The 17,724-nt window shown below is 47.5% G+C and overlaps 1 protein-coding gene across 1 annotated transcript in view; it reads left to right on the plus strand.

Moving 5' to 3' along the window:
* SLC25A43 (solute carrier family 25 member 43) overlaps positions 1-17,724 on the plus strand; it is a 266,112-nt gene that overhangs the window by 77,164 nt on the left and 171,224 nt on the right. The window contains exon 3 of the mRNA XM_078688689.1: positions 14,305-14,477. Coding sequence (XP_078544815.1) covers positions 14,305-14,477 — 173 coding nt within the window. The remainder of the gene's footprint in view (positions 1-14,304; positions 14,478-17,724) is intronic.

Raw genomic sequence — 17,724 nt, forward strand, 5'->3', positions numbered from 1 at the left:
GGACCGACCGCTATAGCCGTGCGGGTATGGCATAGCGCAACGGCGGCTATGGGCTAGAGTGATAAAATAACTGGTGCGACTCCGCTCTATGCCTCTGCGAAGTTGGGTGGCCTGTGGCAGACGAAGGGATTTGATAAATGGGACACTATCGGTATTAGTAAGGTGCGTGATCTCTGGGTTAAAGGCAAGGTGAAGACCTTCTCGGATCTGCAAGTAGATTACAAGCTGAGTGACAGGGAAATATTTCGTTATGTCCAGATACGCCATGCTCTGACCTCTGTGTTGCCAGTGGGTAGTGACATTCCGGAATCCTCCCCCCTCGAAGATCGTATACTAGACGGTCATGTGCCAGACAGTACTATCTCATTGTTCTACAAGAAAATGATTAATGACCGATCGTGTCTGCTTGATCGCCTTCGTGCAGCTTGGATTGCTGATGGTATTGAACTTGATGATGAGGACTGGCTGTCCGCGATCTCCTCTCCCAGGGAGGTGGTAATTCCAGCCCGCCTCCGTCTGGTCCAACTCAAGATCCTCCACGGAATCTATGTCACCGGTCCCCGTCTGATCCATATGGGCTACTCCACAGATGGCATGTGTAGGCGTGGGTGTGGTCTCCTTGGCACCTACCTCTATATCATATGGGAATGCCCTGAGATGGTGCGGTTTTGGAAACGTATACATGAGGTGATGGATGAAGTAACGGGTGTTGTGATGATGCCGGAAGCCCGGCAATGTTTATTGAATGTGTGGGGTCCGAATGATTATGACGTGTCGCATCTTCGGTGGGTTGCCAATATGGTTGCGAAGAGGGATATTGCACAGTTGTGGGGGGTCCCCGAGGCCGCCTACAGTGACTGCTTGGAAAGAGAGTCTGGACTGGTGCATGTTCAGGGAGAAGACAGTGTATATGGCAAGAGGCAGACCCAAAAAATGGGGGAAGATTTGGGACCAGTGGAACTCATACCGTGGAGATATCTGTACGCCCCCACTCACTACGATTCCTAGTCCTTCCCAATCGCCCTGACCACATTCCTTCTAGCTGTTGTGTATTGTGCTGATCATGTGCAGTTCTGCCTTTGGCACCCTCCCCTCATCTGTATTCGAAAATTCTTTCTCCTGTTGTCATGTGTCTCCCGTCCTCCTTGAGCGCAGTCCTAATGGCTGTATTATTGCTGTATTGCCTTGATTGTATGTTTGATGTGTTGTTTCCTTTTGTTTTATATAATAAAAAAAAGTTGCAAAAAAAAAAAAGATAGTTCAGATAAATATTTCGGAAGATATATGCCAAACGTCTTGTTATCAATGCATGGGGGACTCAATTTTACAAAGATGATGTCGTCAACTGACCTTCTCAGTCTAAATATTAAAAAAAGTTCTATTTCCCTTTCAATTGGAGCAACTACGTGCTGGAATCACCTGCAAAAGAAGTAAGCGTATGGTGGCCTAACCTGCCATAGTAGGAACTCTTCCTGCCTGGCTTGTACATCGATGATGAAAAATAAGATTGCTTGAACGTACACCATCATTTTTATGATACGTTGGAAAAAAACGTGGTAGTTCATGTTTGGAGAACTTATTTGTTGGTCATTAGGGCGAAGGACGCATGTCTTGTGCTTAGCATTGTTCTGTCCTGTTTCATTTCCGCTTTCAAAATGATTGACAACTTTCATGAATAAGTTACACACTGACGTTGAAATAGTTCTTGAATACCATTTGATGGTAACTTTGCATAGCATTTCCAGTTCGAAGGTTTACTGAATAAATAAATACAATAAATGCCTCGCAGTGAACTGTATGCACATATTTTCTTTACACTGTGCATAGGTGTTTGAAGGAAACCACACAGGATGGGGTTTTTTGGTGCTTGGAGAACTGAATTCCAGCAAGCACAAAGAAAAACAACTGCTATGAATTGTCTTCTTGCCCTCTGAGGCTGCTTCTTCCAGAAAGCAGAACTAAACGTGGAATAGTACTGGGTATCTTAGGCATGGAGAGGTTATACTTTCATGGTCTGTTGCTCACACTCAGCCGCAGCAGATTGTTAAGAGAAATGTGGCTGCTGTTTATGGCTAAATTAAATCCTTAGGTTACAGAGCCTGCCTGGAGCCTAGAGAATTTTAAGAGGCTGAGAAGTCTCTCCTGATGACGAGGCATAGGCACCAGATGCCTTCACAGGCATGCAGGAAATGGCTGGAGGCACATGCCCCTAAGCAAAAACCTTAACAGCCATCTGCCTCCACTGGGACTAGATTGTAAGGTTTTGATGTGCCTGCAGAGCCTGGTTTGCTTCTACTTCATTCTTCTAGAGAGCTCACTGTAAGAGAACGCCAGGAGCCAGACACAACTTGGGGTTCTCTTTCTTCGAAGGGTTCAGATCCAACGTTCTAAGTGTGTTAAAGGTGCATTTATTTCACACGTTCCTAGAGGGGTACACTGTTTGACAAGATATTGGAATTCCCGCAGAAGAGAACTTGTACCTCATTTAATTGACGCTAGCACATACACCTCTCCTATCTCTACATCTCTTTGTTTCGTTTCCCATCTCCCACCTTTTTATAGTGTTTTCCAGGGCAGTAATCTTCCTATTACCGACTGATTTAGCATCATGGGTTGCTTTAATGTACATTCCCTTTACAACTACTTTTACTTCTGAGGTAAACCTGTGGTTCCCTCTTTGCTAACCATTGTTACCTGTACCAGGTTGCTGTATGTTAGGCCTATCAATATCGGACCGCTATGGTGCCAACATATGTATAGAATTTTTGGAAGTAAAAGATACAGCTCGACCAGCTGTCACTCTCCCTTCCCTTCTCTTCTTTTCTCCCTAATTTTGCCTGTCTTTTCTACTTTTGTTTTTTTTATAGTTCACTTGGGTTAGTCTCATGTTACCCATATAGGTGTGGCTCACTGATTAGAGCGGCAGACCCTGATGCAGAGGTCTGGCCCGGGACCAGGGTTCAATTCCCGTCACGGCAGGGTCTTGAGCTCAAATGTCCCCGGACCCGATAATTCTCGGCACGGTGCCTACTCTAATCATGGAGTCCCACACTGCAACTCTGGGCAATAGCTTCCTTAGTCTCCACACCGGCCCTAATCGCTAAGGATGCCTGGCTTCACCAGGGGGCTGCCCAGGAGTTGGGCGCCTCACAGGAACAGGCCAGGACGGGTTCCTCAGCGGTTTATTCAGCATGGGGACACACTGGTAAGTGTAACCATGCGCTTTATAAGCTTCAGAATTACAATAACCTCACTTTATGATTGTATACTTGCAACTTTGCCTTAGATATCTTATGCTAACCCTGTTACAGGCTTTTTGCCTGCTCTTATGAAAATCAATAAAGAATTTTGAAATAAGGAAAGGAAGCAGTTAGTGATAACTTCTGACATATCGCCCTTAAATAAAGAGTCCGCAGGGAACTTTGTCAGCTTCTCCACGAGAGAAAGAATGTCATGCATCCACCCCAAGACCCATTACCATCAATGGATTATGTCCAATATTGTACTTGCCAAATATTCAGCCTCATTTCTATCGCCTCTCAAGTGTGTAGTATGGAGAATTAAGTCTAAACGTGAGTGGAGGTCATGCACCGGTTAATAAAACAAATGTTTCCTTATCTACAGGATGCAGGGATTTCCATATGTCTGTGAGATTCCTGTTCTCAGGTCGAGCCTAGCGGCAGCGCGCATGCGCTGCTCATTCTGTGAGACTGCTGTAGTATGGAAGAGAATCCGCGCCCACTCTCCTCTCATATTTATCATTGGCTTGTGTCATTGTCTTTCGTAAATGCTGCCTTCAGACTCCTTAATATGCTTGTTAGTCCCTCCTTAGTGCGGCCCTGCCTTCATTTGTACCCTCCCATGGCAACTGGCCCTTTTACTTCAGTTGTTACACAGGACTTGTCAGTTAGTCTGTAAGCACTATTTACTTTATTGAGTTTCTCTTACTGCCGGACATGCGCTGCTTCAGCTGAAACAGCTTATTTGTTTTTTAAGCAGCACGGCTGCCCCGGAACACAGGCGCCTGCTTTCAATCACTTCAACCTGGCATTATCTTGTATCTGTTTCAACCCCTCAAGTAAAATGGATTTAGAAATGATTAGCAAATTAAGTCATGTAAATTCCAGGTGGCGCATAATCCTGTGCTATTGGGCTAAAGCTGACAACAGCATATCTGTGTTACATGTTATCTGTACTAAAGCCACAGGACGGGTTGTTTTCAAAAGCCTGTTTTATTAACAACACCACCAATACCACCGCCACCACCAATACCACCACCAATACCACCACAACCAATAACACCACCGCCATTGCCACCACCAATACCACCAACACCACTAATACCACCATCAACACCACCACCACCCATAACACAACCACTGCCAATACCACCACCAATACCACCACCACAAATCCAATACCACCACCAGCACCACTAATACTACCGCCAGCAATACTACCACCAATACCACCACCGCCACCACCAATACGACCATCAGCACGAATAATACCACTGCCACCAACGCCAATACCACCACCACAAATACCACCACCAATACCACCACCCCCAATAGCCCCACCAATACCACCACCAGTACCACCACTGCCAATGCCACCACCACCACCACCACCAATACCACCACCACCACTACCAATACCACCACCAATACCACCACCAATACCCTCACCAATACCCCACCACCAGTACTACCACCAATACCACCACCAATACAAATCCCACCACCACCACCAATACCACCACCAGTAATACTACCAATGCCTGCACCACCAATGCCACCACCACCAATACCACCACGAGTACCACTACCAGTACTACCACCAATAGCACCACCACCAGTACCACCTCCTCAGCGCCTCTCGCTCACTAGTAATAGCAGCGGGACTGTACGAGGCCAAAGCTGCAGTCAGGACCATCCCTCCCTCCCTACCTCCCTCCCTCCCTCCCTCCATGCCTGTCATAAAGCACCACTCGCCCTGTTTCAGGAAATGAAGCCAGGACCCTACTACAGCTGGAGTGTTTTTTATTAGGCCAAAGATAACAATGACATTACGCAATGCCACACTGCACACTTAAATCACTGAGAGGGCAGGAAATAGCCCGCCCCACTCTTTTTCCCGAGCCGTGACAGTGTAATCACAGAGCGAAAGGTATTGGAGCGCATTGTTAGTGTTTATAGCTCTGATCATATGTAACTCTCACTTCACACTTTTCATGTCTGTGTAATTTACAACACTTACACATCTTCTTCACTGCACTATTTATCACTACTTTGAAGACGTCACAGGCCGGTCTCTTCCTCTGATATTTACAATCTAACAAGCGGTCGAGAAGGCCCTTTATTGCAATGCAATAGGTCTCGCATTTGCGAGAGTTTAAGCTATTAGTACTGTAAATGACAATGCCTTTGATTTATGTTTTAAAACCCAAAACATATATAAAAGGCATTGTCATTTACAATGCCAATAGCTCAAACTCGCGTGAATGCGAGACCTATTGCATTGCAAATGCTTGTTATTCAAGGCACTCAATCAGATAGTTGTTCATTCTGCTGCTGTTTAAGGTTGGGAGGAGATCTGTATAGGTTTGTGGTTGGTACTCTATGAAAATCCTCTCCCCATGTCATAGGAGATTGTATCAGATTTGTGAGTTGGTGTTTGAAGACGTCCATAAATTATGCCTATGAGAAATTAGGGGCGTAGATGCTTATTATTTCCACTGGGTCCCCAATTAGATTACCTTCTACCAAAGCACATCTTCCCTGTAGATACATTTGTTCCCTAGTGATCACATACGGAATCCCAATCTGATCCATATTAGTGAGTGTCTGCCATATGAAGAGCACGTTGTGTAGGGTGACCTCCCTAGCATTTCCTGAATTTAAACCCTTCTTGTTTTATTAAGTTGGTTTTTGAATTGGAGCCACATCAACACCAGATATAGTGAGTAGCTGCATATTTGAAGGCACTTTAAAGAATTGCCAATCCCCTTGACACTCCATGTAAAGAATGTTCACCAAGTTAGGCAGCTAATTTGGTTTAGGTGTATCACTGTTGCATGCTCTTGCAAGTAACATGGATCTGTTTGTGAGCCTGTTCTGTAGCACATATGTTATAAGACAAAAACACCAGTGTCCAGAATGGCGTTCAGGATACATGATGTAATTGTGTATATGATACTTCTAGTCGGTGTGATATATAAATTACTTCAGTGATTCCCTGCTAATCTCCCTCACTCTATGGGACAGGACAAAGAACTAGTCAAGTTGAAAAGTAAACATTCTTCAGAATAACCACACCAACACCACCAGGGCAACAAAGAAACTACTGCAGCCATTAGAACAGTCATTCATGGCCTTCTCAGTCTCCATGCTGAGGAGATAGGGCGAGTAACGTTAGGGGAGTGTCTCTGCTGTCAACACCAGATCTCAACATTATACAGGCTTCTTAATTATACGTATATCAGGGCAGTGAACTACTGTGAGGTGAAATCAAATTATCTGCAATACCAGGGGTAACCCTGTACAGGTCTTTGTCATCTTTTAAGAAGTTACCTTCCTTCTATTCAGTGGAGTTACTCTGAGTCACTGGTCGTCTCTGATGATCTGTGCTTGAGCTGATGCTGGTCTTCCCCATCTTCATTGTCTCCTCCATCTTTTTCTGCTCCTGGGGCGTAGTTCCCATGGCTGAGTTGGACCATCTCCAGTAGTTCTGTGTTCCTCTGACATTGATAACTTTCAGTTTTTGTTTGACCTCACAGAAGTGGGAGCGTTGAGGCTGCGCTGCTTGTGTGTAGTCCGGAAATATCATGATCTTCATCTTGTCAGTAAGAAAATGACCTCCATTTCTTGCCTTCTGTAGAATCACATCTCTGTCTCTATAATTTAGAAGCCATGCCACTACCAGTCATACAGGTGTGCCCGGTTGGGTGGGGGATGTATCAAAACTCTATGGGCTCTTGCCATGGGCTAGAATTTTGAGCAGCCCTGTGGTATAACAGTCTGCAACAGTCATTGTTTGTAGGGGTTCCCAGTTAACAGTTTCTTTGATTCAGACATTTAGATCTGTAGCACATCGCGTATCTTGCACTCCCCATGTTGAATTTTCTGTCTAATCATGCTCCCGGTGAAAAGCGAGGGAGACTCCTAGTGTGACAGCTCAGACCTTTGCCCAGTTCTGTTGCAGTTTAAATTCAACTAATTTAGAGCCACTGTTACACCTGCTACCCTACTGGTTCCTGCAAACACAACAATGATGGACAGAATGTGGATCAATGTCACACATTCACCCCAGTCCAAAGATCTGGGCCCAAATCCATCGTTTTTCCACTCCACACCACCCTGGGTTAGACAATGGCGATATGCAAATCAGCGCTGACCCTGTGCCCCATGGGAACAGTCCAGTCCGAACTACAAAAGCCATGTCCTTCCCAGAACGGAAACAAGCATCCGAGGACCGGCCTGGTTTCGAGGTAACACCTCTCATCAGCCCGGCTAGCTTGATTCCAGTGGTGTGGAGTGCCTGGGACTCACGTCTGAGCATCCCCAGTACACTTAGAGCGGTAATTGCAAACACAACAATGATGGACAGAATGTGGATCAATGTCACACATTCACCCCAGTCCAAAGATCTGGGCCCAAATCCATCGTTTTTCCACTCCACACCACCCTGGGTTAGACAATGGCGATATGCAAATCAGCGCTGACCCTGTGCCCCATGGGAACAGTCCAGTCCGAACTACAAAAGCCATGTCCTTCCCAGAACGGAAACAAGCATCCGAGGACCGGCCCGGTTTCGAGGTAACACCTCTCATCAGCCCGGCTAGCTTGATTCCAGTGGTGTGGAGTGCCTGGGACTCACGTCTGAGCATCCCCAGTACACTTAGAGCGGTAATTGCAAACACAACAATGATGGACAGAATGTGGATCAATGTCACACATTCACCCCAGTCCAAAGATCTGGGCCCAAATCCATCGTTTTTCCACTCCACACCACCCTGGGTTAGACAATGGCGATATGCAAATCAGCGCTGACCCTGTGCCCCATGGGAACAGTCCAGTCCGAACTACAAAAGCCATGTCCTTGCCAGAACGGAAACAAGCATCCGAGGACCGGCCCGGTTTCGAGGTAACACCTCTCATCAGCCCGGCTAGCTTGATTCCAGTGGTGTGGAGTGCCTGGGACTCACGTCTGAGCATCCCCAGTACACTTAGAGCGGTAATTGCAAACACAACAATGATGGACAGAATGTGGATCAATGTCACACATTCACCCCAGTCCAAAGATCTGGGCCCAAATCCATCGTTTTTCCACTCCACACCACCCTGGGTTAGACAATGGCGATATGCAAATCAGCGCTGACCCTGTACCCCATGGGAACAGTCCAGTCCGAACTACAAAAGCCATGTCCTTCCCAGAACGGAAACAAGCATCCGAGGACCGGCCCGGTTTCGAGGTAACACCTCTCATCAGCCCGGCTAGCTTGATTCCAGTGGTGTGGAGTGCCTGGGACTCACGTCTGAGCATCCCCAGTACACTTAGAGCGGTAATTGCAAACACAACAATGATGGACAGAATGTGGATCAATGTCACACATTCACCCCAGTCCAAAGATCTGGGCCCAAATCCATCGTTTTTCCACTCCACACCACCCTGGGTTAGACAATGGCGATATGCAAATCAGCGCTGACCCTGTACCCCATGGGAACAGTCCAGTCCGAACTACAAAAGCCATGTCCTTCCCAGAACGGAAACAAGCATCCGAGGACCGGCCCGGTTTCGAGGTAACACCTCTCATCAGCCCGGCTAGCTTGATTCCAGTGGTGTGGAGTGCCTGGGACTCACGTCTGAGCATCCCCAGTACACTTAGAGCGGTAATTGCAAACACAACAATGATGGACAGAATGTGGATCAATGTCACACATTCACCCCAGTCCAAAGATCTGGGCCCAAATCCATCGTTTTTCCACTCCACACCACCCTGGGTTAGACAATGGCGATATGCAAATCAGCGCTGACCCTGTGCCCCATGGGAACAGTCCAGTCCGAACTACAAAAGCCATGTCCTTCCCAGAACGGAAACAAGCATCCGAGGACCGGCCTGGTTTCGAGGTAACACCTCTCATCAGCCCGGCTAGCTTGATTCCAGTGGTGTGGAGTGCCTGGGACTCACGTCTGAGCATCCCCAGTACACTTAGAGTGGTAATTGCAAACACAACAATGATGGACAGAATGTGGATCAATGTCACACATTCACCCCAGTCCAAAGATCTGGGCCCAAATCCATCGTTTTTCCACTCCACACCACCCTGGGTTAGACAATGGCGATATGCAAATCAGCGCTGACCCTGTGCCCCATGGGAACAGTCCAGTCCGAACTACAAAAGCCATGTCCTTCCCAGAACGGAAACAAGCATCCGAGGACCGGCCCGGTTTCGAGGTAACACCTCTCATCAGCCCGGCTAGCTTGATTCCAGTGGTGTGGAGTGCCTGGGACTCACGTCTGAGCATCCCCAGTACACTTAGAGCGGTAATTGCAAACACAACAATGATGGACAGAATGTGGATCAATGTCACACATTCACCCCAGTCCAAAGATCTGGGCCCAAATCCATAGTTTTTCCACTCCACACCACCCTGGGTTAGACAATGGCGATATGCAAATCAGCGCTGACCCTGTGCCCCATGGGAACAGTCCAGTCCGAACTACAAAAGCCATGTCCTTCCCAGAACGGAAACAAGCATCCGAGGACCGGCCCGGTTTCGAGGTAACACCTCTCATCAGCCCGGCTAGCTTGATTCCAGTGGTGTGGAGTGCCTGGGACTCACGTCTGAGCATCCCCAGTACACTTAGAGCGGTAATTGCAAACACAACAATGATGGACAGAATGTGGATAAATGTCACACATTCACCCCAGTCCAAAGATCTGGGCCCAAATCCATCGTTTTTCCACTCCACACCACCCTGGGTTAGACAATGGCGATATGCAAATCAGCGCTGACCCTGTGCCCCATGGGAACAGTCCAGTCCGAACTACAAAAGCCATGTCCTTCCCAGAACGGAAACAAGCATCCGAGGACCGGCCCGGTTTCGAGGTAACACCTCTCATCAGCCCGGCTAGCTTGATTCCAGTGGTGTGGAGTGCCAGTGTTACCTCGAAACCGGGCCGGTCCTCGGATGCTTGTTTCCGTTCTGGGAAGGACATGGCTTTTGTAGTTCGGACTGGACTGTTCCCATGGGGCACAGGGTCAGCGCTGATTTGCATATCGCCATTGTCTAACCCAGGGTGGTGTGGAGTGGAAAAACGATGGATTTGGGCCCAGATCTTTTGACTGGGGTGAATGTGTGACATTGATCCACATTCTGTCCATCACTGTTGTGTTTGCAATTACCGCTCTAAGTGTACTGGGGATGCTCAGACGTTAGTCCCAGGCACTCCACACCACTGGAGTCAAGCTAGCCGGGCTGATGAGAGGTGTTACCTCGAAACCGGGCCGGTCCTCGGATGCTTGTTTCCGTTCTGGGAAGGACATGGCTTTTGTAGTTCGGACTGGACTGTTCCCATGGGGCACAGGGTCAGCGCTGATTTGCATATCGCCATTGTCTAACCCAGGGTGGTGTGGAGTGGAAAAACGATGGATTTGGGCCCAGATCTTTTGACTGGGGTGAATGTGTGACATTGATCCACATTCTGTCCATCACTGTTGTGTTTGCAATTACCGCTCTAAGTGTACTGGGGATGCTCAGACGTGAGTCCCAGGCACTCCACACCACTGGAGTCAAGCTAGCCGGGCTGATGAGAGGTGTTACCTCGAAACCGGTCCGGTCCTCGGATGCTTGTTTCCGTTCTGGGAAGGACATGGCTTTTGTAGTTCGGACTGGACTGTTCCCATGGGGCACAGGGTCAGCGCTGATTTGCATATCGCCATTGTCTAACCCAGGGTGGTGTGGAGTGGAAAAACGATGGATTTGGGCCCAGATCTTTTGACTGGGGTGAATGTGTGACATTGATCCACATTCTGTCCATCACTGTTGTGTTTGCAATTACCGCTCTAAGTGTACTGGGGATGCTCAGACGTGAGTCCCAGGCACTCCACACCACTGGAGTCAAGCTAGCCGGGCTGATGAGAGGTGTTACCTCGAAACCGGGCCGGTCCTCGGATGCTCGTTTCCGTTCTGGGAAGGACATGGCTTTTGTAGTTCGGACTGGACTGTTCCGATGGGGCACAGGGTCAGCGCTGATTTGCATATCGCCATTGTCTAACCCAGGGTGGTGTGGAGTGGAAAAACGATGGATTTGGGCCCAGATCTTTTGACTGGGGTGAATGTGTGACATTGATCCACATTCTGTCCATCACTGTTGTGTTTGCAATTACCGCTCTAAGTGTACTGGGGATGCTCAGACGTGAGTCCCAGGCACTCCACACCACTGGAGTCAAGCTAGCCGGGCTGATGAGAGGTGTTACCTCGAAACCGGGCCGGTCCTCGGATGCTTGTTTCCGTTCTGGGAAGGACATGGCTTTTGTAGTTCGGACTGGACTGTTCCCATGGGGCACAGGGTCAGCGCTGATTTGCATATCGCCATTGTCTAACCCAGGGTGGTGTGGAGTGGAAAAACGATGGATTTGGGCCCAGATCTTTTGACTGGGGTGAATGTGTGACATTGATCCACATTCTGTCCATCACTGTTGTGTTTGCAATTACCGCTCTAAGTGTACTGGGGATGCTCAGACGTGAGTCCCAGGCACTCCACACCACTGGAGTCAAGCTAGCCGGGCTGATGAGAGGTGTTACCTCGAAACCGGGCCGGTCCTCGGATGCTTGTTCTCGTTCTGGGAAGGACATGGCTTTTGTAGTTCGGACTGGACTGTTCCCATGGGGCACAGGGTCAGCGCTGATTTGCATATCGCCATTGTCTAACCCAGGGTGGTGTGGAGTGGAAAAACGATGGATTTGGGCCCAGATCTTTTGACTGGGGTGAATGTGTGACATTGATCCACATTCTGTCCATCACTGTTGTGTTTGCAATTACCGCTCTAAGTGTACTGGGGATGCTCAGACGTGAGTCCCAGGCACTCCACACCACTGGAGTCAAGCTAGCCGGGCTGATGAGAGGTGTTACCTCGAAACCGGGCCGGTCCTCGGATGCTTGTTTCCGTTCTGGGAAGGACATGGCTTTTGTAGTTCGGACTGGACTGTTCCCATGGGGCACAGGGTCAGCGCTGATTTGCATATCGCCATTGTCTAACCCAGGGTGGTGTGGAGTGGAAAAACGATGGATTTGGGCCCAGATCTTTTGACTGGGGTGAATGTGTGACATTGATCCACATTCTGTCCATCACTGTTGTGTTTGCAATTACCGCTCTAAGTGTACTGGGGATGCTCAGACGTGAGTCCCAGGCACTCCACACCACTGGAGTCAAGCTAGCCGGGCTGATGAGAGGTGTTACCTCGAAACCGGGCCGGTCCTCAGATGCTTGTTTCCGTTCTGGGAAGGACATGGCTTTTGTAGTTCGGACTGGACTGTTCCCATGGGGCACAGGGTCAGCGCTGATTTGCATATCGCCATTGTCTAACGCAGGGTGGTGTGGAGTGGAAAAACGATGGATTTGGGCCCAGATCTTTTGACTGGGGTGAATGTGTGACATTGATCCACATTCTGTCCATCACTGTTGTGTTTGCAATTACCGCTCTAAGTGTACTGGGGATGCTCAGACGTGAGTCCCAGGCACTCCACACCACTGGAGTCAAGCTAGCCGGGCTGATGAGAGGTGTTACCTCGAAACCGGGCCGGTCCTCGGATGCTTGTTTCCGTTCTGGGAAGGACATGGCTTTTGTAGTTCGGACTGGACTGTTCCCATGGGGCACAGGGTCAGCGCTGATTTGCATATCGCCATTGTCTAACCCAGGGTGGTGTGGAGTGGAAAAACGATGGATTTGGGCCCAGATCTTTTGACTGGGGTGAATGTGTGACATTGATCCACATTCTGTCCATCACTGTTGTGTTTGCAATTACCCTACTGGTTCCAGCGCTGAAAATCCACTACTCATTAAGGTCCCAGTCACGGGGTGGACTCTAGCCTATAGTCTATATAGTTAAGACCCATTGTCATGCCTCCCCGCCCCTCACTGCTGCAATTCACGTCCCTTGTGGAGCCGCCTCAAACAGCCACTGCATCTCTCCTTGTTGAACATGTTCTTGTCCTTGCACTCTGCGGCTAGCAGGTTCACTCTCTTCACCACTGTGATCACTCGGGCAAACACGCTGGATTTGCAGTGGATGTAGGGCTTATGAATTTTGGTCATGCCTGGGCCTTCATTCTGGGCCACTGCTGAGCTGCCTTCTTAGTTCTTCTAATCAGCTTTTTTGGTAGAGGAGAAAAACTGCGAGCTTCTCCCTCTGTGGGTCACCAAGACTCATCTGGGATGTCGCGTTCAAAGCACCATGAGGTGATTTTGCAATAAATAAATTAAGGACAGCCAGTGGAGACCTCCAATGAAAGACTCTCATGCCATTGCAGCTAGCCATGTCTCCTCTGATGGGACTGTTTAGTTACTTTCCTGGACCTTGAAGCCTTTATCCAGACTGTGGCAAGTTTTTTCCCTGGAGAAATGCTTACACCACCAAGTGCCTCACTAGGCGTGTTAGTTGTTGGGAGAAATGAGTCTCCACACAGAGGGTGCCCCTTCTAATTGTGAGTTGCAGTGGTTTGTATGAATGGTTTGTGAATGCTATTGTGTTCACAAACCATTGATCTATTACGGGTGCAACAAAGGAGGTGGTAACTGATTGGCTAAGAGAGTGTCCTGTGAGACACCTGCGCCTTTATCAAAGCTGTCTGCAGATGGTCTATTGATGTATAACAGAGTCAAGTTTCAGGAACCATGGAGAATATGGTTTGCGCCTGAAAGCAAGGTACCAGAGGGTTAGCAGCCTCTTGGACTAAGTACAGAGTTGTAGTTATTTCTGAAATCAATAGAGCATCTACTTGAACACCACCTGATGTTTTTGTTTTGCATTACTGGTTCCAGCTGGATGGGGCCATTCTGCGGAACATAATTTTTGGCTGACATAAGACTGGGCACTTGATTGCTCTTAAAGTCAGCAAATGTCGACACTGAGATTGCAAAATGTCTCTTCTCTAAGAGCAGAAAAAAACCTTTACATAAACCCTAATGTAGTTCTCATAATTTAGAGATAATGCTTAACATGAATAGTTGCTGTTTTGGCTTTCCCTTACGTATATCCTTGGACGTAACTGTTTCTGTTGTATTTGTCTTGGCAGGTGCTGTTCCTTTTTCTGTGGGCTCGTTTGCGACGTACATCAGTCTGGATAAACTCTGGAGGGATCCAAGCACTCGCTTTACACTTCTGCAGAACTTTGTCACTGGCTGCCTAGCTGCAGGCGTTGCACAGACCCTGTCCTTCCCTTTCGAAACTGTGAAGCGAAAGATGCAGGTAAAATGCCCTGTTCATGATGCTGTTGCTAAGAGACCGCCTGGACTAGTGTCTCCACATTGTCGGTCATTTCAGTTTTTAGTTCATAGAGCATGACGGGGGCCGTTCTAGTCTTAGTCAAGATACAACATGTTTGAAGGATTACATGGGGGCAGACCTTGTACAACATACAGGTAGTAAACAGACCCTGAACCCAACACACTGCATTACAGGCGCAGTATTTTGATTAGTAGACATCTAAGAATATTTTCAACGAGGCACTCTGCATGACAGTTACTTGGTCCATAGTGTGAGGAGTGAGAGACACACAATCTCACTCTAGCAGTTTCTCACCTTCACACAAGGTCTCACACGCGAATGAACATGTGTGAGCATATGCCCACTCCACAAAGGTGCGCACACCCCAAACATATGCAAGAACAGAAACCCCGCACACACAAAAATATACACTAAGAGACCCCAGGTAAACATGAACAAGGAAGGATCAACAAGAAAGCTGACAAGCACACAACAATTAAAAAGTTACCAACCAAAGTCCCTTAAATGTCCAGGAAAGTGTAATGTTCATTTTTGAGGAACTGCTCGAGCCATGTCTGGATTTCCATCATTTCACCCACCATCATCCTCTTCTTTTCTATCCAAGTTTTCAGAGAACCTATCATTGTTTATTTTGACTCGCTTGCCAGTGCGCATCAATTCGCTCTTATCTGAATCTTGCCGTTCTCAATCAGTGCAGCATCTTCGCACATTTATTTTTGCAGAATCACTTTGAAATTCTGGAAAATTCTTTCCTCAACAATTTCACATTTTACTTGTTCCATGTTCCTTTTCTGAATCTCTGAATTGTTTATCTTTTTAGATGACAGCCGCATCCCTTGATGTGGAGCAGCAGTTGAAGTAGGTTGTATCAGTTTCAACCTTATATTTTGATTCGTAATTTCACCATCAGTTTTTTACATTGGTTTTCCCTGTAGGTTAAGACATAGTTTGTCTAGCAGTAGCAAAGTTATAGAGCAGAGGCCCTGAAGAAAGCCGTGGGATTTGGTTCCCTATAGGCTGAAACATGTTGGCCTGTTATTTGCAGTTATTTGTTTAAACTGCCCCTTGCACTGTTCTGTTTTTAACTAGGGGGTGAGTCGGTTCCTTAATAAAATGTTTTCAGTTTTTTGCCTCATCACCCTATTTTAACCCCTCTACTGCGCCCGCGATTTTGCGGAAGTGCGGCACTTCCGCAAAACGGGCGGGACCTCGTCGGCCATTGCCCGTCGGCAGCACCAGCGAGGTAGCGTTGCCATCGGCCAATGGCCGACGGCAGCATGGAAGGGGTTAATCATTACTCTTTTGTGTTTTACACTGCACTGGTTTCCCTTATGATCTGGTATCAAACAATATATTCTCTATCTTCAGCGATTAAGGGTCTGATCCAATCCAGTTAATCAATATTGGAATGGTAACAAGTCTCAATGATCAAGGGACATCCCACTCCAATAGATGGATGACCAAATGAGAATATTGATCACTGTAGTATATTGATGGGAATCCATTTAACTGTTTTTGGATCGCACTATTAGTCACTTGACTTAATTTTCTGCTCTCTTTTTCTTTGATTATTTTGTCTGTAGTGGGCTCTCTTGTGACTCATGCTTGACTCCCTCTGAGAGGAGTCTGATCTTGGTGGCCAGAGTGTTGGCTAGTAGACCCCCGGTTCTTCTTGTGTTTTATAGATCAGTAGCTAGTTGTCTGAATTGTTCCTCTTTGTTAAACACCCTGTGCAGAAGCTCAATCATGACACAAGTGGGTAAGCACTCTACAGACCTTACCTCTGTGGAACAAGAGTGGTGACTGACGATGACAGTAGGCACTGGGCCAAACCTGCCATATGGCCAAGACAACTTCAGTGCTGCTTAAGATGTAGGAAATGTCACTGGATTCACCAGATTTGGCAGTGTCCCTTGTGATTGCACTCTTATAGAATGTACAAAATATTCTGTCTTTGCAGAAGATTATCCATTCTAACTCTGCTTCACTGCCTGCTTTCCAATGTTTCCTTCATGTGCCAATTCTAAAAGTGCCTTCCTCAAGTTTTCCAGAAGAACGTAATGCTGATGTCGCCTCACCAAACCATCTACTCCAGTAATTCCTCCAGCCACTTTCCTGTTCGGTTAAATTTCCCCTTCAATCCTACTCATAACTGTCCTTCCACTCGCATCCATCTGACCTTTCCTCTCCTGTAAGTCATTCAATCTTTCCTACTCCTCTTCCTCCAGAGAGCTCCCTTCATAGCTTTACTCAGGCAAGTAATTGCTCCTTTACTCACGTTCGCCACCTGTGCAATTGATGCTCCCCGAAGGCAGCCTGGGTTTAAAAAAGAAAAATTAGTCATGACATCCTTTTCCTGGAACATATTCAAGTTAATACGTGGGGGAATGGCCACTGCTAATTGCCAATTCTTTGGGTCACTTGTCACCCTGCTTTTCGCATAAGCAGATCCGCTAAGGACATGGTGTGTCAAATATCCTCAAATGATCAGTGTTTTACCAGCGCACTAGGTTTAATGACAGAAGGGTAAACACATAAATAACTAGGGACATGAGGTATTCTAGCTACTACAAGAAACTGCAGTCTCTAGTATACGGATAAAGAGCAATTGGAAACACCCCCAAATGGAGTTTAATCATAAAATGCAAAACAGACATTGTATTACCATGACGCAGTGGGTGCAATGACAACAATGTGCTGGGGGCTCTACACTGTAACTTCACCAGTACCTCCACGGAGCACACGCAGCCTGGATGCAATCAGCACATGGCGGCATTATTATGGGATGTTTTTTCCAGAGTTCCCACTAAGGGCTATACAACTATTTGTGATACCTTCCTTTGAACCTGGAGCCGTCCTATACCCTGACAACTGCTCTACTCTCGGGCTGCAGTCATTTAGAGTCCTGATGATGACCCCATATCTCTAATGGGAACGAAACGTCGTCGAGTGTGACGTGGTGTGGAAAAAGGGGGAGTAGGTCAGATCGATTACCCCCTTTCAAGGTTTGCCCGGCGATAGCCGCCTCTCACCCAACTCAAGGTTACCAAATGAAGAGGCAGGCGCTGGAGACTGGAAGGCGGGAAACAGGAGTTTATTCCGACGGAGCAGAACACGTCAAATCAGACAACAGGGTATCTTCTCGAGGTGCTCTAGCCGCATCTCTGAGGCCTGGCCTCTTATACACAAGTTTATGGCTTTATTACAT

This window comes from Lissotriton helveticus, chromosome 4_1 (assembly GCF_964261635.1).
Source record: "Lissotriton helveticus chromosome 4_1, aLisHel1.1, whole genome shotgun sequence".
Classification (NCBI taxonomy): Eukaryota; Metazoa; Chordata; class Amphibia; order Caudata; family Salamandridae; genus Lissotriton; species Lissotriton helveticus.